General features: G+C 46.7%; 1 protein-coding gene and 1 long non-coding RNA gene across 4 annotated transcripts in view; one reads left to right on the forward strand and one right to left on the reverse strand.

The window, feature by feature from the left end:
• Positions 1-287: 287 nt before the first annotated feature.
• Positions 288-5331, reverse strand: GHRL (ghrelin and obestatin prepropeptide; the record flags this gene model as incomplete). Of its 3 annotated transcripts, none has more annotated exons than XM_082415814.1 (4): positions 288-781; positions 1257-1365; positions 4249-4365; positions 4588-4851. In XM_082415814.1, 4 exons carry the CDS (start codon positions 4849-4851, stop codon positions 762-764), a joined length of 510 nt encoding a protein of 169 aa, XP_082271940.1. In that variant the 3' UTR covers positions 288-761. The 3 variants fall into 3 exon arrangements, with proteins under 3 accessions (XP_082271940.1, XP_082271941.1, XP_082271939.1); XM_082415815.1 differs by lacking the exon at positions 288-781 and adding an exon at positions 5232-5331 and having other exon boundaries at positions 1133-1365; positions 4588-4723; XM_082415813.1 differs by lacking the exon at positions 288-781 and having other exon boundaries at positions 1133-1365.
• Positions 5332-6253: 922 nt separating this feature from the next.
• Positions 6254-26418, forward strand: part of LOC309639054 — a 34401-nt gene continuing 14236 nt past the window's right edge. Inside the window, exons 1-4 of the long non-coding RNA XR_014251432.1 lie at positions 6254-6342; positions 6505-6620; positions 17583-17636; positions 21623-25802. This is a non-coding gene — a long non-coding RNA (uncharacterized lncRNA). The remainder of the gene's footprint in view (positions 6343-6504; positions 6621-17582; positions 17637-21622; positions 25803-26418) is intronic.

A 26418-nucleotide genomic window follows, 5' to 3' on the forward strand; every position in this document is an offset into this window, starting at 1 on the left:
TGTGAGCTGGAGTTGGAAGTGTTTTTGGACATCAACCTGGTGTCCCAAATCAATGAAGGAACCAAGGTAATGGCCAGCCTTGGCCACATGAGGTGGCGTCTGCTGTGCCAGGTCTTTTCAGTGGACGAGGAGGAAGGAGGAGGAGTTAGGTCAGCTGTGTCCAGCAGTGGCTCTAGCCATTGTTAGCGGCCCACTTAGTCCAGCTTTAAACTTAGGCTCTCACATTCCCAGCATCCTTTTCTGCCCATGGATGTCAGTTCAATGGCTGTTGGCTCTGATAGTGTCACCTGAAGATTTCCTGTCCACACAGGCCTTGCTGGTTGTTAATAAGCTCTCAGTGCAACTTTGCATCGGGAAGCTCTGATATTTAAAGGAACTTAGTCTTTCTTCTCCTTTTTCTCCTCTGTCTCACCCCTCCTTCCCCCTTTCTGTCCACCTCCTCTCCCCCAGTAGCCTTATCTGCTTGTAGAAGTGGGTCTAATTTGGTTTTCTAAGCATTGACACCTCGTTGCTACATGTTCTTCTTTTCTCTTCCCATTGACCATAGACCAAGAATGGGGCAGGGGGTGTTTTTCAGTGAAATGTGAAATTTTCCTCTTTCGTGAAATAAACATTTTGAACCTTCACCATCCAGTTTGAGCATTTATTCACCTCCTAGGCTGGTACCCCTCAGAGCTGGGAGTGGTCTCGGAAGTGTTCTGGAAGCCAGGTAAGTGCTTCTGAGGGTGGGAAAACGGAGAGGTGGCTGGACTCAGGGCCCGTCACTTGTCGGCTGGGGTTTCTGAAAAGCAAGAGGTCAAGTCAAAGTGCTGTGTCTGGGACTTCCCTAGTGGTCCAGTGGTTAAGACTCCGTGCTTCCACTGCGGGGGGCACGGGTTCGATCCCTGATTAGGGAACTAAGATCCCGCATACCGTGCAGTACAGCCAAAAAAAAACCAAAACATCAAAAAAATGGTGCTGTGTCCGCCATCTTGCCAGTGCCATCAAAGTTGGCTTTTCTTCCACAGGGTGACGGAGGTGGTGTGTTGTAATGGGGGGAGCGCTGGCCTCAGAATATGGACCGTGTGATTTGGGCATATCCCCTAAAAGCTGGGGGCCCTGGAACCATTCCCCCGCAGGTACTGAGGGATGACTGTGTTTGGGAAAGAGGAATTAGAAGCTCTTTTGAGAGGCGGGGATGGGGAAGAAAACTTCTGTTTTGTCACCCATAGGCGGACTCACATTGGGACTCCGAGGAAACTGGAGAAAGGACTTACCACTGGCGTCTTCCCAAAGGACGTCCTGAAGAAACTTCCCCAGGGTCTGGCCGTGCTGGTGGGAGTGAGCCCCTGACAGCTTGATCCCAACGTCAAAGGGGGCGCTGAACTAGGAGGAGGACCCAGGAATTGTCAGAGGTCACACCCTCCCGTCCCTGCCCCGCCCCCCGCCCCCATCCCAGTGGAGGCCCTGGGCTCTCAGGAGAGGGAGAGAGGGGGCCTGGGGTCCAGCAGGCACCACTGAGGGGACAGCTCAGCCAGGTTACCCTCCTGCCCAGGCCTAGTCTTAGCGTCCGCACCATCTTTAGGAGGCTTACCTTGTACCCTCTTTCCTTACCTCTGAGGAGGTTACTGATAAAAGCTGTGAGGTCCCCTAGATCAAGGTTCCCCGCTCCTTGCAGCTTAGGAAGACATAAGGTTGAATGGCCAGTGGTAGAGTTTCAGGCCCTGGCAGGGTGATCTGGGGAGCAGGGTTCTCCCTGGTGTACACAGCACTAGCCCCCCACCTTCCTCCCTTCCCAGGTGGTCTTCCTCTCATTTGCACAGGCCTCTCCTTGTTCTGTGGGAAATTGGACAGGAAGCTGACCTTTCCCTAGAACGATGCTCTGAGCCAAGTTTGTTCTTCTTTCTGTGCCTCCGTCTCGTCCCTTCCACAGGGAGAGCACCCCATTTCCCCTAATTTCTCGGCATCCTATGAGATGATTTACTGGAGCTCGGTTTTGGGTGAATAGGAAGGAGCTCTGTTTTCGGCCACATCATCGTTTCTCTCCTGGGGAGTGGAGACTATCTTTAGCTCCGTTCATCCAGTAACTGCCTGGGTTCCTGGCCCTGTTGGTCACTGAGATTCTGGATGAGTTGATGCAGGGATCTTGGGGCTGAAAGGGAGCCCTCGGTCCTTGGTCCTCCTGCCTCCTTGGCCTCCAGACAGGACACGTGAGCCGCATTTTTCAGATAAAGGAGCTGAGGCCCCGACTTGCCTGGGGCCACAGAGGGAGGTGGAAGCAAGGGCCAGACTGCAGGCCTGAGTCCACCAGCCCTGGAGCCTCTTTGAGCCCCCGAGCCGCTGCCCTGCCCTGCGTGCAGCCCTTGCCCTGGTCAGTCCCAGGCTGAGCCCCTTTCCCTCCGGGCAGGAGCCACTGTTGCTCCCATTTCACAGATGAGCTGAGATGCTCAGAGATGTTATTAAAACAACAGATATCTGTTGGTCCCCTTTTTAAAATTTACCTCCCCCTCTTGTCTCCACCGTGAAGGTGGAGCGAGTGGAGATGATATGAGTGATTTTGGGGGAACTGAGGCCCCTCTGTCCCCTCCCTTCAGTAAATACTCATTTCCCCTCCACCCCTGTGGTTGATGCGGGTGGTTGGATGACCCCAGCAGACTTTGCAGCACCACGAGCACCAAGCTGGGGACCTGCTGGGCTGGTTTGCACCCTGGAACCGGGCGACGGGCAACTGACGGGAGGTGCAGCAGCTGTTGGATAGGGGAGCGGCTTCGAGCGACTTGAAAAGGCGCCTTAGTGTCTCATCGGGTCAGTGGGGGATGGGTGGAACTTGGTCTTGAAAGCTTCCAGCTCTGAAACTTGATTTCAGGAAAACTTTTGGAGGGGGTGTAGGGGCCTGGGATGAGTGAGGTGGGACCCCAGCCCTGGAGAGGTTCGGGGGGGCACAGCCAGAGCTCTGCAGCCTGTGTCACAGGCCTCCCACCTGCCTCTGGCGTCCCACCACCGCCGACATTTCAGACTCCTGGTTCTAGCGGAGCCAGGGCCTGCCATTTGCTCTGTGGAAACTGGAAACATCCAGCCGTGAGTCATCAGCCACTGGAACCTCTTCCCCGCCTGGGCTAACTTAGGGTGTCTCTGGCCCCACTGGACCTGGCAGTCTCACCCGGAAAGTTCCCTGGTTTTAGTCTAAGGATTTGCAGGCCGATGAGTGGGAATGTGGCAGGTGGGGTCTCACACGTGGCGGAGGAGGCGCCTGGTGAGGGTCAGAGGGCAAGGGTTGGGGATTTGACCCCTGAGGGGAGGAGAGGCTGGGAGTAGGTGGAGGGAGGCCGAGGCTGGGCAGAGGAGACTTCCTGGGCCACCTGCTCGCTCTCTGCCAGACCGGTGATGGGGACACAGGGCTTGGGGACTGGAGTCCCCCAGACTGTGGGTCCCACCTCTGCCCCATGCAGGCTGTGGTCCCTCAACCCAGTGAGCTCCCTCGGCTGAACCTCGGTTCCTCATCTCTAAATGAGGGCACAGAAACCAGCCCCGCTGACCTCACAGGCAGTTGTAGAGGTTAAATGCTACGCAGGAGGGTAAAGCAGCCGGAAAGTGAGACCGCAGTTACTAACAGTAGTTACTAGGCACCAGCCGGGGATTCTGGTTTCCCTGCGTGCGGGTATCTGTCCTCACCTAAACTCTTGTCAGAACCATTCCCTGGACCGCGGCTGCCCGACGGGTAACTATAAAACGCCTTCTCTCCTAGTTCTCCGTTTCTCTCTAAATGGCTCCCCTGCCCTGTGAACTATTCATCAAAGCTCAAGCAAGCCTGATGAGCCCCATCCTCGTCTACAGGTGGGGTTTGGTGAGAGCTGGGCCTGCCGCTCACCTGTCCAGGCCGCCGTCTGGTAAGATTTGGTAAGGTAAGGTCTGAGGGGCCCGTGAGTCAATCAGAAAGTTTTCTGCAGGAAACGCCTCCAGTCTGTGACCAGCTCTTTCTTCCTGAGTGTCTGTTTGCTGGCTCCCCTCTGAGATCACCTGTCGTCTGCTGGCGCCCCCTCTCCCCTCTGCTTGAGGCTCATCCTAATACAGCAAAGTTGCTTAGATGTTTGCCTGTTGATCGGCAAAGCCGATCTCACTGAGCCCAGTGGTGCAGAGTCCACTGTTTTTGTGCTATTTAATGTTCCTTGAGTGGCTGGTAAGTGAGTCCCTGTGGGTGGCCGCCTCTCCACGCCCTCCCGCGCCCCATCCCCTCCACTGCTGAAAGTACAAAACTGCAGAGGGACCCACCTGGATTTCCAGCTCGTCCCCTGCGCCTTCCGCCTGACTTCTGACTTCTGCGTCAAGCCAGCCTTCCAGGGCCCGGGGCTTCGGTTTGGCTGACAGCTTCTTGGATTCCTTTCTCTGCTGGAAAGAGGAGGTGTTCTCCTTAGGGCCCTAAGCCCCCCGTCCTTCCAGAAGCAGAGTGAGGTGTGGGCCCACGGTCAGACCCAGAGTCCTCCTTTGTGCTCTGGGAGAAGAAGGCTGAAGCGCAGAGAGGGTGAGCCGCTGCCCAGGTCACACAGCTCATGGCAGGGCTGCAATGCGATTCCCCAGTCAGAACGCAGGGCTCATGGGGGGACGTCTCACCTGCACTTTCTGGTGTTCGGGGCTCAGGAAGCTGGAGCCCGCCATGGCCAAGTCCACCCAGAGCACACTGAGGAGCAGCAGGCTGCAGACGGTCCCTGGGGAGGGCATGGCCTCGGCTGGCTGGGGACAGATGGGCCTGGAGGAGAGAGCGTCTCTGGGCAGCATGCGCCCCCCATTCCATCCCCTTTTTTCCCCCTCCTTCCCTCCCTGTGCCTCTGAGCCCAGCAGACAGGCTGAAGGGCTCTGACCTGGACCTGGGGCCATGACTGCGGAGTAGAGCGGCTCTTAGCGCCCTCTCTGCCCACCTCCCCCAGGTAGGAGCGATGGAAGGATGTGTGTGCTCTTTTCCAAGACTGTTCATCTGGGGGCAGAATGCTTGGCAGTGGGGCTCCCCATGTCCTTTATCCCAGGCCCCGAGGACCTTGTGCCAAGTTTCTCGAGGATGTATGAGGAAGCTGAACTGGCAAGGTCCCAGGAGACATGGGGGCACTGGGGTGGCTCCCAAGCCCAGCTCTGAGCAGCCAGGCTGCCCCAGGTCGTGCGACCTCCCCGAGTTCAGATGGGCCTGCGGATGCCTGGCAGTGGAGGTGAATTAACCCATAAACAGACCCACCTACATGCAAGGGAGTCGCCAGAGTGCCTACCTGGGATTCCTGGTGGAGGTGGCGACTGTTGGCTGCCTGGTCATTATATAGGCAGCCTGTGTTTGTTTTAAACCAGCAACCCCACCTCAGGGCAGCCCAGTATCCGGGGGCTGATTGACATTCCTTGGGAACTAAAAATGCTCACGTCGTCCTCTGGGTAGAAATCAACAGCGGAGGGCAAACGCCCCGAGAGATGTCTGGGTGGCCTGGGACAGCCACGTGAGGTGGCCATCTGCTGCTCCTCTCCGCAAGCGCGCCTGGCCCTGGTTTAGGTGGGAGGGAGGAGAGTGGCCCTGGGTCTGGTCTGGCTTTGCTGCTCTGGGGCCTTGGCTTACTGGCCCTTCTGCCACTCCCTTCCTCCCGGGGTAGAACGAGGTATCCTCACTCGAACTCGGGAGCTTATCCTGCCCCTGCGCTCGCTGCTCTCCGTGAGGGATGCTGCTCTGGCTCCCACACACCCCGAGCACATGGGACGCTGGCTCTTGGAATTCTCACACGTCCCCGAGGGAAGCCCCATTTTTCAGATGAGGAAACTGCGGAGGAGCAGGGCAGGGATCATCTCCAACAGGGGCTGAACTCCAGTCCTTTTCTTTTTTTAAATGTGTAGTATGATCCCATTTTATGGAAGAAATACAAGACAGAAAAATACAACAAATATAGACAGCCAACTATCTGGAAGGACATATGCTATTCAATTTTTTCTTCTTTGGAATTATTTTTAGTGCTTAGGTTGAATATTCATTTGGTAATAAGAAACAAGCAAATAAGGAAAGTCTTACTTTTGTGTAACTCTTGGTAGAATCACATGCTCCACCTTGCAAAAAAAATCAAACCTAAGTCTATAGATGCTGTAGTTTCAATAACCAACTCCCAAGAAATACAGGGGATGGAAGAGTGTGTAAAGGGGACCCACAGGGATGCAATCAGCCCAATACAAGCTGAGGGCAACGATAAGGGGCAAGTGTCCAATCCTTTCTTCTGGGTGGTGGTGATGGCTGCGCTCAGCTTGGTCTTTCTTAATCTGTGCGCTTGTCTCCCCTCGCCCAGCCAGGTTCTGAAAGGAAGCAGAGTGCCCTGGGGGCAGGAGAGCCGGGACCTGGTGCTGCCACAGGTGACCACACACAGATTGGCCTTACGCAGATCACTAAGCGTCCCCCTGCTCACGGCTGCCTCTCAGAGGGGCTCTGAGGATTAACTGAGGTGATGGGTGTGAAATCCTTTATAACCTGTCAAGTACCATTCAGATGACAGCTGTTTTTTGTACCCTGGCCAGCCTTTGCCACGTCAGATGTTCACGGACGAAGAGTGCATCAACCACGTGGGGGATTCCTTACGTGCCCGCAGCGGCTCATCCCACGGGATGCCCAGGTGGTGACTCCTAAGGGCTCGGTGAGTTGTCTACGTAGACGTTCTAGCGTTTCAGAGGAGGAGCTCACTTCTGGCTGGGCTCGGGCTGGGAGGGTAGGAAGGGCTCCATGATCCAGGCGGCGGAAGTGGAGCAGGGCTTTGAAGGGAGGGCACCGCTGCAGGCAGAGGGGCAGGAGCGGAGGGGAACAGCAGGCGTGGGTGTAGACTGTTTGTGGCCCCAGTGAGAAGGCTGGGTGCTCGGAGGAGGGTGGTAATGGGGCGGGTTGTAAGAAAAGGCCTAGACGGAGGTGCGGGGCTGGGATAAGCAGTTTGGAAGCTGGTGGCCCAAGGAGTTTGGGCTTGATCTGGAAGAGAGAGGCCACTGAAGGCTCTTGAGCAGAGGAGTGACAGAACACGACCTTAAAGACCTGGGAGGCTGCACCCTTATTTCACGGGGAGAAAACCTGAATGCCACAGGGACCACACTTTCCCCAAAGCCACGCAGCCCTCAGTGGCAGTGCCCGGACGCCCAGCCAGGCTCCTGAGCAGGACGGGATGGGGCAGGGGAGCCAGCAGAACGCTGGTCATCCAGTGACCGCCCGACTGAGATGGTCGTCAGGGGACACTGGACCCTTGTGGAGACTCTAGGGACAGTGGGTGCCCGAGAGGGGCTGGACTGAGCCCCTCAGTAGAATGTGGGGACTGAGTACCTCCTGCTGGAAAACTTCTCACCACCAGTGCACTGGGGGGCCGGAATCCTCCCGCAGTCCCAGCAGAGTGTAAGCGTGTCACCTGGAGGCCTTCGCTCTTGCGGGCCACCTGAGCTGATGCCTCTGGGCCTCGGGGCTCAGAAGGGCTGAAGGTGGAGCAGGTAGGGAGATGCTAGAGAAGGCCTGCAGCTGTTTCAGAGCGTGGCCCCTCCTGCCCCCCCGCCCCAAAAAACCCCAAACGGACTATGGTGACCAGGGCCCACGGAGACGTGAGGCCTCCTTCAGTCCCGGCCCTGGAGACAGGAGCTGCCAGTGTTGATCTTAGATAACAGCCCGCAGGCAAACACCCACGCCGGCTGCTGCGTTCCCTTCCGGAGCAGAAAGGTGGCCTGCGGGCTGGAAAGCACCCGGAGCACATCCCGCAGAGCGGAGGCTGGTTGGGGGAGGGAGGAAGGAAGGATGCCGGATACACTGAGGGAGGGGGAGGCGGCACCCAGAAAGTACCTCGCTGCCCACCCCCGGCTGTGGACGGGGTGTAGGTGGGGTGGGGACGCACGCAGACCTGAGCCCAGAGGCCTTTGAGGAGGACTGGGTGGCTCGGGGGGGAGGACCGACTTGCCCCAGCACGTGTTTCCCCTCGTTTGAGTGTGGATAATGCCAAGGCCAGTCTGTCCGTCTGTCTCCTTCTCTGAACCTTCCTCTGGATTGCTTGCTGGTTGGTGGTTTCCTTCCCACGGCAGGGTCTTGAGGGCCCGGCCTCATCCACAGATAAGGACACATCATCACTGAATTAATTGCTATATGTCAGTGGTGTCTGAGAACAGATTGTGTACGCTTTCCACTGTCATTCTGTTTGTACTGTTAAGTAGTCGGCTGAGCAAGGAGTTTTTTCATGAATTTGGCCAAACCTTGGTCTGAATGAGGCAGATTCTGGGGTAATAGAAACGGGTTTCATTTTTTTGAGATAGCTAGGGCTCCTTGGCGGGGCTTACCTTTTTCTCCCTGTTCCGGCTTCCATAACTTGTAGAACAGCATCGATCACTAGAAGTATCATGCCAGTCATGCAGTTAAAAATCCCTTAGGAGTCACATTAAAAAATGCAAAAAGAAACAGATACAATCAATTTTAATAATATACTGTAATATATCCAAAATACTATCAATTTGACATGTAATCAATGTTAATTAGGTATTTTGCACTGGTTTTCTTTTTACTAAATTTTCAAAATCCATTGTGTATTATATTTTCACAGCACATTTCAGTTCAGAACAGCCACATTTCCAGTGCTCAGCAGCTACTTGTGGCTCACGGCTACTGCACTGGACGAGTTCTAGATCATCATGGGTGTCACTCTTACAACTTCCACATCCTTAGCCCAGGGCTGTCTCATCCCTCCTGCTCCAAACCCAGCCTCTCCCACTGGGGCTTCCCTGTTCTCCTGCCATCGTGGGGCTGGAGCCCCCAGTATTGGTCTCCTATCTTAATTCTTTCTCTCCAACAGCTTTTGCCCTCAGCGTTAAAATATGCCCAGGTCTCTCTAATCCTGGAAAGGTCTATTGATGCCTTCTTGCCCTCATGCTACCGTGTCCAGGCAGAATTTCCTGTCCCTGTATCCTGTTCCTTATGGGTACTGGCCCCTCCAAACTCTGTAGCTTGACTCCCCGCACCCCCTGCCAACCACTGTGCTGAAAACTGTTCTCAGAGCTACAGGTAGCGCAGTCTAGGGATGGCTAAGAGCCCTAGGATCTCAGGGTGAGGCCTGTAGGGTCATCTAATCTCAACCGCTGGGTGCAGACTTGTGCTGGGCTGCAGTGGATTCACCGGGGAAGCGGTAAGAAAGCAGACTTTTTTATGCCTTATCTTCGGATTCTGATCCAGTAAGTCTGCAGTGGGGCCTGAGATTCTGTATTTTAAGAAGTATCTCAGGCACTTCCTTTCTGATTATAAAATAATGTTTCCAGCAGAAAATTTGGCCGTATGTAAGATAAACTCTCTCTCCATGTATATTTGAACTTCTTATTGTGGAAAATTTCAAAGTTACAAAGAAAGCAGAGAGAGTAATACAATGAGTCTCCACAAGCATTCATCATCAGTTTCAACACTTATTAGCATTTTGCTTTGTGTATTTATCCCCCATACTGTTTTTCTTTTGGGGGGAATATTCTAAAAGCAAATCTCAGCAATCATGTAATTTCAGCCTTAAAATCTTCAGTGTGTATCTTTAACAGATAAAACACACTCTCTTAGTCTACAACAACCCCCTTACCTAAACCTGATTCTTTTTCTGTTGTTTGTTTCTACATTTATTAGCATTTTTTCCTTCAGCAATTATTTTATCACGTTGATATACAGTTTGTACAGGAAAGGCAAGAAAAATACATGATTTTTTTTCTACTTACTAATGTTCAAAATAAGGACAGTCTCTAGATCCATCCACGTCTCTACAAATGACCCAATTTCATTCCTTTTTATGGCTGAGTAATATTCCATTGTATATACATACGCACCACATCTTCTTTATCCATTCATCTGTGGATGGGCATTTAGGTTGCTTCCATGTCCTGGCTATTGTAAATAGTGCTGCAATGAACATTGGGGTGCGTGTGTTGTTTTGAATTACGGTTTTCTCTGGTTATATGCCCAGGAGTGGGATTGCTGGGTCATGCAGTAATTCTATTTTTAGTTTTATAAGGACCCTCCATATTCTTCTCCATAGTGGCTATATCAATTTACATGTCCACCCACAGTGCAAGAGGGTTCCCTTTTGTCCACACCCTGTCCAGCATTTGTTGTTTGTAGATTGTCTGATGAGGCCCATTCTAACTGGTGTGAGGTGATAACCTCATTGTAGTTTTGATTAGCATTTCTCTAATAATTAGTGATGTTGAGCAGCTTTTCATGTGCTTCTTGGCCATCTGTATGTCTTCTTTGAAGAAATGTCTATTTAGGTCTTTTGCCCTTTTTTTGGATTGGGTTGTTTCTTTTTTTAATATTGAGCTGCATGAGCTGTTTATATATTTTGGAGATTAATCCTTTGTTGGTTCGTTTGCAAATATTTTCTCCCATTCTGAGGGTTGTCTTTTGGTGTTGTTTGTAGTTTCCTTTGCTTTGCAAAAGCTTCTGAGTTTCATTAGGTCCCATTTGTTTATTTTTGTTATTATTTCCATTACTCTAGGAGGTGGATCAAAAAAGATCTTGCTGTGATTTATGTCAAAGAGTGTTCTTCCTATGTTTTCCTCTAAGAGTTTTATAGTGTCTGGTCTTACATTTAGGTCTGTAATCCATTTTGAGTTTATTTTTGTGTATGGTGTTAGGGAGTGTTCTGATTTCATTCTTTTACATGTAGCTGTCCAGTTTTCCCAGCACCACTTATTGAAGAGACTGTCTTTTCTCCATTGTATATCCTTACCTCGTTTGTCATAGAGTAGTTGACCATAGGTGTGTGTGGGTATATCTCTGGGCTTTCTATCCTGTTCCATTGATCTATATTTCTGTTTTTGTGCCAGTACCATATTGTCTTAATTACTGTAGCTTTGTAGTATAGTCTGAAGTCAGGGAGTCTGATTCCTCCAGCTCCGTTTTTTTCCCTTAAGACTGCTTTGGCTATTCAGGGTCTTTTCTGTCTCCATACAAATTTTAAGATTTTTTGTTCTAGTTCTGTAAAAAAAATGCCACTGGTAATTTGAAAGGGATTGCATTGAATGTGTAGATTGCTTTGGGTAGTATAGTCATTTTCACGGTATTGATTCTTCCAATCCAAGAACGTGGTATATCTGTCCATCTATTTGTGTCATCTTTGATTTCTTTCATCAGTGTCTTAAAGTTTTCTGAGTACAGGTCTTTTACCTCCTTAGGTAGGTTTGTTCCTAGGTATTTTATTCTTTTTGTTGCAGTGGTGAATGGGATTGTTTCCTTAATTTCTCTTTCTGATCTTGCATTGTTAGTGACTAGGAATGTAAGAGATTTCTGTGCATTAATTTTGTATCCTGCAACTTTACGAAATTCATTGATTAGCTCTAGTGGTTTTCTGGTGGCATCTTTAAGATTCTCTATGTATAGTATCATGTCATCTGCAGACAGTGACAGTTTTACCTCTTCTTTTCCAATTTGTATTCCGTTTATATCTTTTTCTTCTCTGATTGCTGTGGCTAGGACTTCCAAAACTATGCTGAATAATAGCGGTGAGAGTGGACATCCTTGTCTTGTTCCTGATCTTAGAGGAAATGCTTTCGGTTTTCCACCATTGAGAATGATGTTTGCTGTGGGTTTGTCATAGATGGGCTTTATTATGTTGAGATAGGTTCCCTCTTTGCCCACTTTCTGGAGAGTTTTTATCATAAATGGGTGTTGTCAAAAGCTTTTTCTGCATCTATTGAGATGATCATATGGTTTTTATTCTTCAGTTTGTTAATATGGTGTATCACATTGATTGATTTGCATATATTGAAGAATCCTTGCATCCCTGGGATAAATCCCACTTGATCATGGCGTATGATCCTTTTTTTTTTTAACATCTTTATTGGCGTATAATTGCTTTACAATGGTGTGTTAGTTTCTGCTTTATAACAAAGTGATTCAGTTATACATATACATATGTTCCCATACCTCTTCCCTCTTGCGTCTCCCTCCCTCCCACCCTCCCTATCCCACCCCTCTAGGTGGTCACAAACCACCTAGCTGATCTCCCTGTGCTATGCGGCTACTTCCCACTAGCTATCTATTTTACATTTGGTAGTGTATATATGTCCATGCCACTCTCTCACTTTGTCACAGCTTACCCTTCCCCCTCCCCATATCCTCACGTCCAAGCTCTAGTAGGTCTGTGTCTTTATTCCCGTCTTACCCCTAGGTTCTTCATGACCTTTTTTTTTTTTTTTCTTAGATTCCATATATATGTGTTAGCATACAGTATTTGTTTTTCTCTTTCTGACTTACTTCACTCTGTATGACAGATCTAGGTCCATCCACCTCACTACAAATAACTCAATTTCGTTTCTTTTTATGGCTGAGTAATATTCCATTGTATATATGTGTCACATCTTCTTTATCCATTCATCTGTTGATGGACACTTAGGTTGCTTCCATGTCCTGGCTATTGTAAATAGAGCTGTAATGAACATTTTGGTACATGACTCTTTTTGAATTATGGTTTTCTCAGGGTATATGTCCAGTAGTGGGATTGCTGGGTCGTATGGTAGTTCTATTTGTAGTTTTTTAAGGACCCTCCATACTGTTCTCCATAGTGGCTGTATCAATTTACATTCCCACCAACAGTGCAAGAGTGTTCCCTTTTCTCCACACCCTCTCCAGCATTTATTGTTTCTAGATTTTTTGATCATGGCCATTCTGACCGGTGTGAGATGATATCTCATTGTAGTTTTGATTTGCATTTCTCTAATGATTAATGATGTTGAGCATTCTTTCATGTGTTTGTTGGCAATCTGTATATCTTCTTTGGAGAAATGTCTATTTAGGTCTTCTGCCCATTTTTGACTTGGGTTGTTTGTTTCTTTGTTATTGAGCTGCATGAGCTGCTTGTAAATTTTGGAGATTAATCTTTTGTCAGTTGCTTCATTTGCAAATATTTTCTCCCATTCTGAGGGTTGTCTTTTGGTCTTGTTTATGGTTTACTTTGCTTTTAATGTGTTGTTGGATTATGTTTGCTAGTATTTTGTTGAGGATTTTTGCATCTATATTCATCAGTGATATTAGTCTGTAATTTTCTTTTTTTGTAGTATCTTTGTCTGGTTTTGGTACCAGGGTGATGGTGGCCTCATAGAATGAGTTTGGGAGGGTTCCTTCCTCTGCAATTTTTTGGAAGAGTTTGAGAAGGATGGATGTTAGCTCTTCTCTAAATGTTTTATAGAATTTACCTGTGAAGCCATCTGGTCCTGGACTTTTTTTGTTGGAAGATTTTTAATCACAGTTTCAATTTCCTTACTTGTGACTGGTCTGTTCATATTTTCTGTTTCTTCCTGGTTCAGTCTTGGAAGGTTATACCTTTCTAAGAATTTGTCCATTTCTTCCAGGTTGTCCATTTTATTCGCATAGAGTTGCTTGTAGTAGTCTCTTATGATGCTATGTATTTCTGCCATGTCTGTTGTAACTTCTCCTTTTTCATTTCTAATTTTATTGATTTGAGTCCTCTCCCTCTTTTTCTTGATGAGTCTGGCTAAAGGTGTATCAATTTTGTTTATCTTCTCAAAGAACCAGCTTTCAGTTTTATTGATCTTTGCTATTGTTTTCTTTGTTTCTAATTCATTTATTTCTGCTCTGGTCTTTATGATTTGTTTTCTTCTATAACTTTGGGTTTCGTTTGTTCCTCTTTCTCTAGTTCCTTTAGGTGTAGGGTTAGATTGTTTATTTGAGATGTTTGTTGTTTCTTGAGGTAGGCTTGTATTGCTATAAACTTCCCTCTTAGAACTGCTTTTGCTGCATCCCATAGGTTTTGGATTGTCGTGTTTTCATTGTCATTTGTCTCTAGGTATATTTTGATTTCCTCTTTGATTTCTTCAGTGATCTCTTGGTTATTAAGTAACGTATTGTTTAGCCTCCATGTGTTTGTGTGTTTTTACGTTTTTTTCCCCTGTAATTGATTTCTAATCTCATAGTGTTGTGGTCGGAAAAGGTGCTTGATATGATTTCAGTTTTCTTAAATTTACCGAGGCTTGATGTGTGACCCAAGATGTGATCTATCCTGGAGAACGTTCCATGTGCACTTGAGAAGAAAGTGTAATCTGCTGTTTTTGGATGGAATGTCCTATAAATATCAATGAAATCTGTCTAATCTGTTGTGTCATTTAAAGCTTGTGTTTCCTTATTAATTTTCTGTCTGGATCATCTGTCCATTGGTGTAAGTGAGGTGATAAAGTCCCCCACTATTATTGTGTTACTGTCGATTTCCTCTTTTATAGCTGTTAGCAGTTGCCTTATGTATTGAGGTGCTTCTATGTTGGGTGCATATATATTTATAATTGTCATATCTTCTTCTTGGATTGATCCCTTGATCATGATGTAGTGTCCTTCCTTGTCTCTTGTAACATTCTTTATTTTGAAGTCTATTTTATCTGATATGAGTATTGCTACTCCAGCTTTCTTTTGATTTCCATTTGCATGGAATATCTTTTTCCATCCCCCCACTGTCAGTCTGTACGTGTCCCTAGGTGTGAAGTGGGTCTCTTGTAGGCAGCATATCTATGGGTCTTGTTTTTGCATCCATTCAGTGAGCCTGTGTCTTTTGGTTGGAGCATTTAATCCATTCACGTTTAAGGTAATTATCGATATGTATGTTCCTATTACCATTTTCTTAATTGTTGTGGGTTTGTTTTTGTAGGTCCTTTTCTTCTCTTGTGTTTCTCACTTAGAGAAGTTCCTTTAGCATTTGCTGTAGAGCTGTTTCGGTGGTGCTGAATTCTCTTAGCTTTTGCTTGTCTATAAAGCTTTTGATTTCTCCGTCGAATCTGAATGAGATCCTTGCTGGGTAGAGTAATGTTGGTTGTAGGTTCTTCCCTTTCATCACTTTAATTATATCATGCCACTCCCTTCTGGCTTGTAGAGTTTCTGCTGAGAAATCAGCTGTTAACCTTATGGGAGTTCCCTTGTATGTTTTTTGTCATTTTCCCCTTGCTGCTTTCAATAATTTTTCTTTGTCTTTAATTTTTGTCAGTTTGATTACTGTGTGTCTCGGCATGTTTCTCCTTGGGTTTGTCCTGCCTGGGACTCTCTGTGCTTCCTGGACTTTGGTGGCTATTTCCTTTCCCATGTTAGGGAAGTTTTTGACTATAATCTCTTCAAATATTTTCTCAGGTCTTTTCTCTCTTCTCCTTCTGGAACCCCCTATAATGCGAATGTTGTTGCGTTTAATGTTGTCCCAGAGGTCTCTTAGGCTGTCTTGATTTCTCTTCATCCTTTTTTCTTTATTCTGTTCCACGGCAGTGAATTCCACCATTCCGTCCTCCAGGTCACGTATCCGTTCTTCTGCCTCAGTTATTCTGCTATTGATTCCTTCTAGTGTAGTTTTCATTTCAGTTATTGTATTGTTCATCTCTGTTTGTTCTTTAATTCTCCTAGGTCTTCGTCAAACAATTCTTGCATCTTCTCGATCTTTGGCTCCATTGTTTTTCCGAGGTCCTGGATCATCTTCACTATCATTATTCTGAATTCTTTTTCTGCAAGGTTGCCTATCTCCACTTCATTTAGTTTTTTTTCTGGGGTTTTATCTTGTTCTTTCATCCGGTACAAAGTCCTTTGCCTTTCTGTTTTGTCTATCTTTCTGTGAATGTGGTTTTCCTTCCACAGGCTACAGAACTGTGGTTCTTGTTTCTGCTGTCTGCCCTCTGGTGGATGAGGCTATCTAAGAGGCTTGTGCAAGCTTCCTGATGGGAGGGACTGGTGGTGGGTAGAGCTGGGTGTTGGTCTGGTGGGCAGAGCTCAGTAAAACTTTGTTCCACTTGTCTGCTGATGGGTGGGGCTGGGTTCCCTCCCTGTTGGTTGTTTGGCCTGAGGCGACCCAGCACTGGAGCCTATCCGGCTCTTTGGTGGGGCTAATGGCAGACTCTGGGAGGGCTCACGCCAAGGAGTACTTTCCAGAACTTCTGCTGCTAGCGTCCTTGTCCCCATGGTGAGCTACAGCCACCCCCTACCTCTGCAGGAGACCCTCCAACACTAGCCAGTAGGTCTGGTTCAGTCTCCTATGGGGTCACTGCTCCTTCCTCTGGGTCCTGATGCACACACTACTTTGTGTGTGCCCGCCAAGAGGGGAGTCTCTGTTTCCCCCAGTCCTGGTGAAGTCCTGCAGTCAAATCCCGCTAGCCTTCCAAGTCTGATTCTCTAGGAATTCCTCCTCCCATTGCCAGACTCGTAGTTTGGGAAGCCTGACGTGGGGCTCATAACCTTGACTCCAGTGGGTGGACTTCTGTGGTATAAGTGTTCTCCAGTTTGTGAGTCACCCACCCAACAGTTATGGGATTTGACTGTATTGTGATTGCGCCCCTCTTCCTGTCTCATTGCGGCTTCTCCTTTGTCTTTGGATGTGGGGTATCTTTTTTGGTGAGTTTCAGTGTCTTCCTGTCCATGATTGTTCAGCAGTTAGTTTTGATTCCGGTGCTCTCCCAACAGGGAGTGAGCTCACGTCCTTCTACTCCGCCATCTTGAACCAATCTCATGGATTTTTTTCTTAAAATATAAGTGTTTCAATCCATTATAGTCGTTTTCTTTTTAATGCTTCCATATTTGATGAGTTTATTCCTGTGTGCTTTTGACACAACCCTATCGTTTTTAATAGTTTGTTTTCTTTCTGTCTCATTAAGAAATCCTGGCCTCATGTTGTGTGTGTCCTTCCTGCTTCTGACCTTAATTTGCCATTTCTCTAAGAAGTTTTGGTTTCTTTTAGTGGGAAATAGTTTTTAAAGACCACAAATTGGATGCTAACTACTAGTATTCCTTCTAGGCCTTTTCAGTGCATAGATGAGAAAAACATAGTTTTTAGAAGGAGAAATATAGGTCATGAGTTAATACAGTTATTTCCAAGTAAAACTTAAGGTCACAGTGCTTTCACTTCTTGGCTTTTATACTTAAATTCCTTCCTTTATCTTAAAAATCTTGGTTTCTAATTACATTAACAAAATTATCTCTATCTTGCTGTATCTTACTTACAGTATCAACATAATACATTCAAAATAAGACTATGACAATTACTACAAACCACAAAACTACGAAACGCAGCCTTAGGAATATACAGTCAAATGAGTTAAGTATTTTCTCTGTGTGGTTATGCCATGGGTTTGATATATAACTCACATTACATCCAATTGATTTTCAGTTTTTAGGGATTTTTTTCCCCTTTATTTGTTAATTATTAAACATTACATGGTTCCCAAGTCAATAGTATAAGACAAGGTACATGCAGAGACTATTATCTTCCATTCCTGTCCCCTTCATTCTGTTCCTTCTTTCCTCTATAGGTAACTATTTTTATTATGATATTTTTTCTTTCACCTATGAGTAATTTAGATGTATTCCTTAAATTTCCAAATATTTGAGGATTTTCCAGGTATTCTATTATTGATTTCTAGGTTACTTCCATTATAGTCTGAGAATATGTTCTAGATAATTTTAATTCTGTTAGATGTGTTAAAGTTTGTTTTAGGGTCCAGAAATTAGTCTGTCTTGATGAGTGTTCCAGATGTACTTGAATGCATTTAAGTGTTGCTGGGTAGAATGTTCTATGAGTGCCTGTTAGGTCAAATTGATTGATAGGTTTGTTTATGTATTCTGTAACTTTACTGTTTTTTAGGATCCTATGTTTTCTACTACTGAAAGAGGAGTGTTGAGATCTCCAAGTGGAATTGTAAGTGACTTCAGTTCTGTGAGTTTTTGTTTCAGATATTTTGAAGCTCTATTTTAAGTGCATACATATTTAGGATTGTTGGCTTCTTGATGAATTGACCCTTTTATCATTATGCCCTTTTTTCTCCCTTATAAGTATTTCTTGTTCTAAAGTCTACTTTATCAGAAATTTCTTGTTCTAGAACCAGTTTTTTTTTTTAATAAATTTATTTTATTTATTTATTATTATTGGCTGCGTTGGGTCTTTGTTGCGTGCGTGCTTTCTCTAGTTGCGGCAAGCGGGGGCTACTCTTCGTTGTGGTGCGCGGGCTTCTCATTGCAGTGGCTTCTCTTGTTGTGGAGCACAGGCTCTGGGCCCACGGGCTTCAGTAGTTGTGGCTTGCGGGCTCTAGAGTGCAGGCTCAGTAGCTGTGGCGCACAGGCTTAGTTGCTCCGTGGCATGTGGGATCTTCCCAGACCAGGGCTTGAATGCGTGTCCCCTGCATTGGCAGGTGGATTCTTCACCACTGCACCACCAGGGAAGCCCTCTGGAACCAGTTTTATCTCATATTAATATAGACACTTTATCTTTCTTTTGATCAGTGTGTATACAGGATATCTTTCTTCTAAATCATTTCCATTGTTTTAATCTGTGTGTTTATGTTTAAAGTAGGTTTTGTATAAACAGCATATAGTTTGGTTTTGTTTTTTAAAATCCATTCTGGTAATCTCTTTTGACCAGGGACTTTTTAGACCATTGATATTTATTGTAATCACCTGTATAGTTTGGTTTAAAACTACCATCTGTTTCATATTTGACCCATCTGTTCTTTGTTCCTTTTTTTTTTTCTTTTTCTCATTTCATGCCCATTTTGGCCTATTTTTATGGTATCATGTTAATCAGTACTGGCTTTTTAGCTATATTGTCTGGTTTATTCTTTTGTGCTTGACCTAGGATTTACAAACACAATTTCACGACAACGTATCTTGAACAGATATGATATTCCTTCATAGATACTGTAAGACCCTTGAAACAGAATACTTTGATTTCCCTACTCCCATTATTTGTGCTATTGTCACACATTTTATTTCTATATGCTCTAAGCCCCACGATGTAGTTTCGATAGTTAGTATTTTTCGAGGGGTTAAAGAAATTTTTAAAAAGTCTTATATTTGCTTAGAAATTTACTATTTCAGGTGTTCCTTATTCCTTGGTATAGGTTCAGATTTTCATCTGGTAGTATTGCAGCTTTGCTGGTAATTCCGTCTTTCAGTTTTTACTTGAAAAAGTCTTTATTTCACCGTTTTTGTTTTTGGCTGCGCCGTGCCACTTGCCGGATCTCAGTACACTGAGCATGGATTGAACCTGGGCCATGGCAGTGAATCGTAACCACTAGGTCACCAGGGAACTCTCTATTTCACGTTTTTAAAAAAGATGTTTTCACCAGGTATAGATTTCTAAGCTGACGGGCTTTTGTTCTCTCAGTGCTTCAAAGACATTAATCTTCTGATGAGTTGCATAATTTCTTTCTTTTTAGAAAATTTATATATACTTTTAAATTTTTGGCTGCATTGGGTCTTTGTTGCTGCGTGTGTGCTTTCTCTAGCTGCGGTGAGTGGGGGCTCCTCTTTGCTGTGGTGGGCGGGCTCCGTAGTTGTGGCTCACGGGCTCTAGAGCTCAGGATAAGTTGTGGTGCACAGGCTTTGCTGTTCCATGGCATGTGGGATCTCCCCAGACCAGGGCTTGAACGCGTGTCCCCTGCATTGGCAGGCAGATTCTTAAGCATTGCTCCACCAGGGAAGTCTGATTTGTATAATTTCTAATGAGAAAATGGCTGTCATTCTTATATTTTTTCCTCTGTATGTAATATGCCTTTTTTTTTCTGGATGCTTATATAATTTAAAAAAAAATTTCAGTCTTATTATTGTGTGTGTGTATGTGTATTTTCTTCTGCTTGGGGTTCTTTAATTTCCTAGAATCTGTAGGGTTATAGTTCAGATTCAGTTGAGAAATTTTGGCTGTTTCTCTAAACATTTTTTCTGTCTCCTTTGGAATCCAACTTACACATATTTTAGACTACTTAATACTGTAGTCACAGTTGCCTGTTACTTTTGTTTTGTTTTGTCTTGCCAGTTTTTCTCTCTGTGCTTCAGTTTGCATAGTTTCTATTGCTGTCTTCAGATGTACTGATTTTTCCTATGGCAGTGTCTAATGTGCTTTTACTGCCATCCAGTGTATTTTTCACTCCAGATATTTAATTGTTCGTTTCTAGAGACTCCATTTGCAACTTGCTTATATCTCCCATTTTTCTTATGTTCATTTTCCTTTACATTCTTGAACATACATATAATAGCTGTTTTTAAGGTAGTCATCTGCTAATTCCATCGTCTCTCTCCTTTCTGAGTCTGTGGCTATTCGCTTTTTCCTCCCCTGGTTATGGGTCATTTGCTTGCTTCTTTGCCTGCCCAGTAAGTTTGGATTAGGTGATGGACGTTGTAAATTTTATGCTGTCACATGCTGAATTTCCTTGTTATTCCTTTAAAGAATGTTGGGCTTTGATCTGGCAGGAAGTGAAATTATTGGTGGATCAGTTTGATGCTTTCAAGGCTTGCTTTTAACGTCCAGAGCAGCCTTTACTCTAGACTTGATTGAAGATACACCATTGATGCATGATCTTTCTTAGGACTCGACCCAGTGCCCTTTGTATTGTGAAGCTGTTGCACTCTGGTTCTTGGGAACATGAACTACTCGCCCTCTGTTGAGTTCCAGGAATTGTTTGGTCTACCGCTTTTCAGTCACGAGAGTTTCACCCTTCCCATAAGCAGCTTAGTACTTGGTCAAAAGTCTAAGAGACCCTCCTGAACATCCCAGGAGCTGGCTGTCTCTGAGCAGCTCCCTTTTCTCTAGTACTCTGCTGTGTAAATGCTACCTTTGCCTTTCTGAACTCTCATGTGTCTTTTTAACTCAGTGAGGCTGCTCTGGATTCTGTTTCCCTGCCCTTTCCTGGGAACCGCCTCTAGGAAGAAAGCTGCCGCAATTGTGGTGCTCCCCTCCCACGCCCACTTTTTCCTCTTCTTCCAAACACTGCCTGTTGTCCTACATCGGAAAGCAGTTGTTTCATGGATTTTGTGTTTTTCTAGTTGTTAATGGCGTGAGGGAAACTCATGGAGCTGTGAATCCTTCATGTGTGGAAGTGGAAATCTCCCCCTTATGAATGGTTTGGCCCTACTCCTTGATGTTTCAGAGTTTGAGGAGCTACCTGAATGTCATCCGGGGGTTTCTTTTGCTATCCTAGTTGCTTTGCTTTTGTGAAAGGATTGAAAATCAGTGTGGCTGCTACTGCCATCTTGCCCTAACTAGAATTCTCTCTCTATCTTTTAAATTACCCTTACATTCCTCTCATTTGGGCTTGGCAACTGCCCTGAAGATGGACACAACATGGCATTGCACTTGGTTGGCCTGTTTTGTTGTAACAAATTGGAGGTATTTCCCTTACACCAGGAATGGCTAACATGTTACCACCCTAAGCATAAACTGTTGACAGTGGTAATTTCATTTACTTCCAGATTATTTGAACTGATGGTGTAAGCTATAAACACAGCCTATGGCCAGGAGCCCAATAAGCTATCACTAACCCACTGTGTGACATGGGACCAGTCCCTTCTCATTATTCATTTGTAGATGGTAGCAGGCACTATAAGGAGGACCAGGCCTGCCCTTGGGAGCACAGAGCTTGTTAAGGAAGGCAGATAGGTAGAGCTAACTAGAATTCAGTGTAATTTGTGTCCATTGAGAAGCCCGAGCAAAGGTGCTTCCTTGGCCTTTCTTTTCGCATCTGAATAATGGAAGGGAAGAAGCAGCAATTTTCCTATTGTTCTGGGAAGGTAGGATTTTGCGGAATGCCTTGGGAGGTCTAGTGGGCCAGGCCCCTCTATCCTCACTTGAACCAATGTAGTTACACTTTTTCCAATTTTACATGTTATGATCTAAGATTTATTTCACAACAGGGATTCTGCTGCTGAAAAATGGACAAAGAACAGGCAGAAGAGGGGTCCACACTTATCTGTGCACACAGCCTCCTGCAGTGAGCGGCCTGACCTTTCATCGGTGTGTGCGCACATAAAGGCCTGGCATGAGCTCCACTCCTTGATTACGGCTGAGGAGCCCCAGCACCAGGTCCTGGATTCCAGCCTTGAGAGTTCCGATTTCTGAGCTGAGACGGATTAGGATGCCAACGCTGTGTCTGGCATGTGGCGGTGGACAGCCCAGGGCAGCTCTTGACCTTCTTGCCCGTTTCCTCATCAGTAAGTCGGGGGTATGCGCCTACACAGGTTTTCTGTGCTGCTTCGCTCAGGCCTCAGTAAATCCCAGCTACTGGTGCGACTGCTGCTTCGGGTCAGTGTCCCAGGGCCTCTGGTGAAAGGTGATCCTTGGTTCAGGGTCGCTTAGGACCAGAACCATGCTCTGCATACTCCGTGCTCTAAACTGTCAGCCCCACAACAGGCCAGCCTTGGGACCCAGACTTCTTAGGCTCCAGGGATGTGATAATAGCCTAGATTGCCATGGCCTGAGGGGAGTTTATTAGGCATTTTTTCTTTTTTTTAATTTAATTTTTATTTTATTTTAAAGTATAGTTGATTTTCAATGTTATGTTTATTTGAGGTGTAGAGCAACATGATTCAGTATATATATGCATATATCTGTACTCACTTGGATTCTTTTCCCATATAGGTTATGACAGAGTGTTGAGTAGAATTCCCTGTGCTCTACAATATTTCCTTCTTAATTATCGGTTTTATGAATATTAGTGATTATACGTTAATCCCAACCTCTTCATTTATCTCCCCCACCTTTCCGATTTAGTAACCCTAAGCTTGTTTTCTAGGTCTGTGAGTCTCTCTCTGTTTTGTAGATTAGTTCAATTGTATAAAGTTTTAGATTCCACCTATAAGAGATATCATATGATATTTGTCCTTCTCAGTCTAAGGTCTCTTAATATGATCACCTCTAGGTCCATCCACATTGCTGCAAATGGAATTATTTCATTCTTTTCGAAGGCTGAGTAGTACTCTCTTGTACATACTTACCACGTCTTTATCCATCCATCGGTCGATGGACATTTTGGTTGCTTGCGAGTCTTGGGTGTTGTAAACAGTGACGCAGTGACCGTTGGGGTGAAGCGTCTTTTCCAATTATGATTTCCTTTGCATGTAACCCCAGTGGTGCGATTTATGGATCGTATGGTAGCTGTACTTGTAGTTAAGGAACCTCTGTACTGTTCTCCACGGTGGCTGTTACCAATGTACTTTCCCATCAATGGCGCTGGAGGGTTCCCTTTTCTCCACGCCCTCTCCATTATTTATTGTTTGTAGAGTTTTTGATGACGGTCATTCTGACTCCTGCGAGGTCGTACCTGGTTGTAGTTTTGATTTGCTTTTCTCTAAGTAGTAGTAATTCGGAGCATCTTTTCATATGCTTTTTTCTTTCTTTCTTTTGTAAACGTGATTAAAATTTAACTCTTAAAATCGGTTTGTTGTTAAGTTTGCCAGTTTTTGAATTCTCATTCGATGACCTACCCTGGGACATTTATTAGAGCAGGTGTTATTAATACAGCACGGCAGCCCTTGTGAACATTAAGTGCCCTTAAGCAGTGGTTTGAAAGTTGTAGTTACAGGTAATGGCCATAAGGCGGCAGAATTTCTTCATGTCCCACTCTGGTTACTGGGATGATCAGAGCCTTAGGGCAAGTTGTATTCCTGGATTGTCAATAAGAGTGGAATGTGCCAGCACCAACACCCAAGGGTGTGTGTCTCATTACTCCTTCTTCCTTACCCTGTGACTCCCAGATATATCCCAACCCCCCCGCCAGACTGCTATGCTGAGGGGTTGTCCTTTTTAGGTGGGGTGACTCTAAGGAAGGAGGCTGGAGGTGGGATCCCCAGCATCCGAGGCCATGGAGACCTGGTGACTTTTCAAATGTCTTTCAGCCCGAGGTTCAACCGGGCTGTTGGGTCCTGTAGCCTTGGTTTAGCTTCAAGAGGGGCCACCAGGATCTAAAGATTGTGGTCCCATCTAGGGGTTACCAGGCGCTCGAGACCAAGGGGGATCATAGCTGCCACATCCTCCCCAGCTCCCTCGGCCCCATGACAGTTCAGCCTTGGGACCCAAGTCTGCTTAGGGATGTGACAGCGGTCACGGGGGCCTGAGGGGAATAGCGGACTCATTTTTTAAAATTAAACTTTTATTTTTTATTGGAGTATAGTTGATGTTTAACATTGTGTTTGTGTTAGGGGTACAGCAACATTATTCATTTATACACATACATATCATCTATTGTTTTTTGGATTCTTTTCTTATATAGGTTATTACAGTGGGCTGTGCTATAGAGTATTTCCTTGTTGATTATTTATTTTATATATATTAGTGTGTAGATGTTCATCCCATCGTCCTAATTGATCTCTTCTTCTCCGCAGCTTTTTTATTTGGTAATCATAATTTTTTCCCCTAAATCTTTGAGTCTGTTTCTTTATTTCCTGTGTTACGAAGGAAAATAAAAAAACAGAGACAAAAGTAATCCCTATACCCCAGGAAGCAGTGCAAGGGGGTGACATTGGTTGGGAAGGTGTAGAACATGGGGGAGTGGGGGCCTGAACCCACAGCTCTAAGTGAGTCAGAAACGTGTTTGCTGTGTGACCTTGGGAAGTCACTAAATCCCTCTGAACTTCAGTTTTCCCCCTCTGAAGTGGGTCTGTTGTGAAAATTCACTGAAATTACATTAAGTTCATGTAAGAAGTATTTAGAACAGTGCCGGTGCACAGCAAGAATGCTGTAAATGGTGGCTGTCAGGATAATTGAATGTCTACTATGTGCAGGTGTCCGCAACGGGAGATACTGTGTTCAATCTTGACAGTGACCCGGGGAGGTGGGTGTTTTACATGGGAGGAGCCTGAGAAGTTCAGTGTCGTGGGCTGGACCAGACAGGTGGTGTTCAGATTCAGGTCTGAGCCTGAAGGCCTCAAGCTTTCCACCCCACCATGCTGCCTGGGACAGGTGAGAGAGCCCGACCAGAGTGGGTGCTTAACCTCTGTTTCTGGAGTGAATGACCTAGGCAAGTGGGAGAGAAGGCTTGTGTGTCCCTTGAGAAAGGAGTAAGGGCTTGTCTTTGTGGAGGAGCATCAGGTGACGAGCATTCCCCCCAGGGCCTGGCCCCCATCCTCCCCGGAGCCCCGTCTGGCTGCTTCTCCAGCAGGTCAGGAGCTGGTTTCTTGGGCCCCCTGCCTATGTTTGAGTCTTGGTGCCTCCGCTGGGTGTTGAGAAGAGGGCGGTGGGCCTGGCTAGTGATGATCAGGGTTGCACCCCTACTAAGCTTTAGAGCTGGGACGTGCCTCAGCTCCAGGCCCGCGTGTGGGTCTCTGCATCAGAGCGAGTGGCTGGCTCACTGGAGGCGGACTTCTGCTTCCTCTCTCCCTCCACCCAAGTAGTTCACCTGCTCTCCAGTACCTTAGATTCCTCTAGTGGGGATAATGCCTTTCAAAGTGTGATTACCACTTAGAGGCAGATGCTTTCAGAAGCAAGGGCTCGGTGAGCTGCGTCACTGCACGGTCAGGTAGTCAGGTGTGTGGTCATGCATTTCTTTTTTTTGGCTTGCGGGATCCTCGAGCTCATGGCAGCCCGGCTCTTGGAATTCTCACACGTCCCTGAGAGAAGCCCCATTTTTCGGAGGAGGAAACTGCGGGGGAGCAGGGCAGGGACCATCTCCAACAGGGATGGACTCCAGTCCTCTCTTCTGGGTGGTGGTGATGGCTGCGCTCAGCTTGGTCTTTCTTAATGTGTGCGCTTGTCTCCCCTCGCCCAGCCAGGTTCTGAGAGGAAGCAGAGTGCCCTGGGGGCAGGAGAGCCGGGACCTGGTGCTACCACACACAGATTGGCCTTACGCAGATCACTAAGCGTCCCCCTGCTCACGGCTGCCTCTCAGAGGGGCTCTGAGGATTAACTGAGGTGATGGGTGTGAAATCCTTTATAACCTGTCAAGTACCATGCAGATGACAACTGTTTTTTGTACCCTGGCCAGCCTTTGCCACGTCAGATGTTCACGGACGAAGAGTGCATCAACCACGTGGGGGATTCCTTACGTGCCCGCAGCGGCTCATCCCACGGGATGCCCAGGTGGTGACTCCTAAGGGCTCGGTGAGTTGTCTGCGTAGACGTTCTAGCATTCCAGAGGAGGAGCTCACTTCTGGCTGGGCTCGGGCTGGGAGGGTAGGAAGGGCTCCATGATCCAGGCGGCGGAAGTGGAGCAGGGCTTTGAAGGGAGGGCACCGCTGCAGGCAGAGGGGCAGGAGCGGAGGGGAACAGCAGGCGTGGGTGTAGACTGTTTGTGGCCCCAGTGAGAAGGCTGGGTGCTCAGAGGAGGGTGGTAATGGGGCGGGTTGTAAGAAAAGGCCTAGACGGAGGTGCGGGGCTGGGATAAGCAGTTTGGAAGCTGTGGTGGCCCAAGGAGTTTGGGCTTGATCTGGAAGAGAGAGGCCACTGAAGGCTCTTGAGCAGAGGAGTGACAGAACACGACCTTAAAGACCTGGGAAGCTGCACCCTTATTTCACGGGGAGAAAACCTGAATGCCACAGGGACCACACTTTCCCCAAAGCCACGCAGCCCTCAGTGGCAGTGCCCGGATGCCCAGCCAGGCTCCTGAGCAGGACGGGATGGGGCAGGGGAGCCAGCAGAACGCTGGTCATCCAATGACCGCCTGAGATGGTCGTCAGGGGGCACTGGACCCTTGTGGAGACTCTAGGGACAGTGGGTG

This window comes from Balaenoptera physalus (genome assembly GCF_965194825.1).
Source record: "Balaenoptera physalus genome assembly, chromosome: 11".
Taxonomy (NCBI): Eukaryota; Metazoa; Chordata; class Mammalia; order Artiodactyla; family Balaenopteridae; genus Balaenoptera; species Balaenoptera physalus.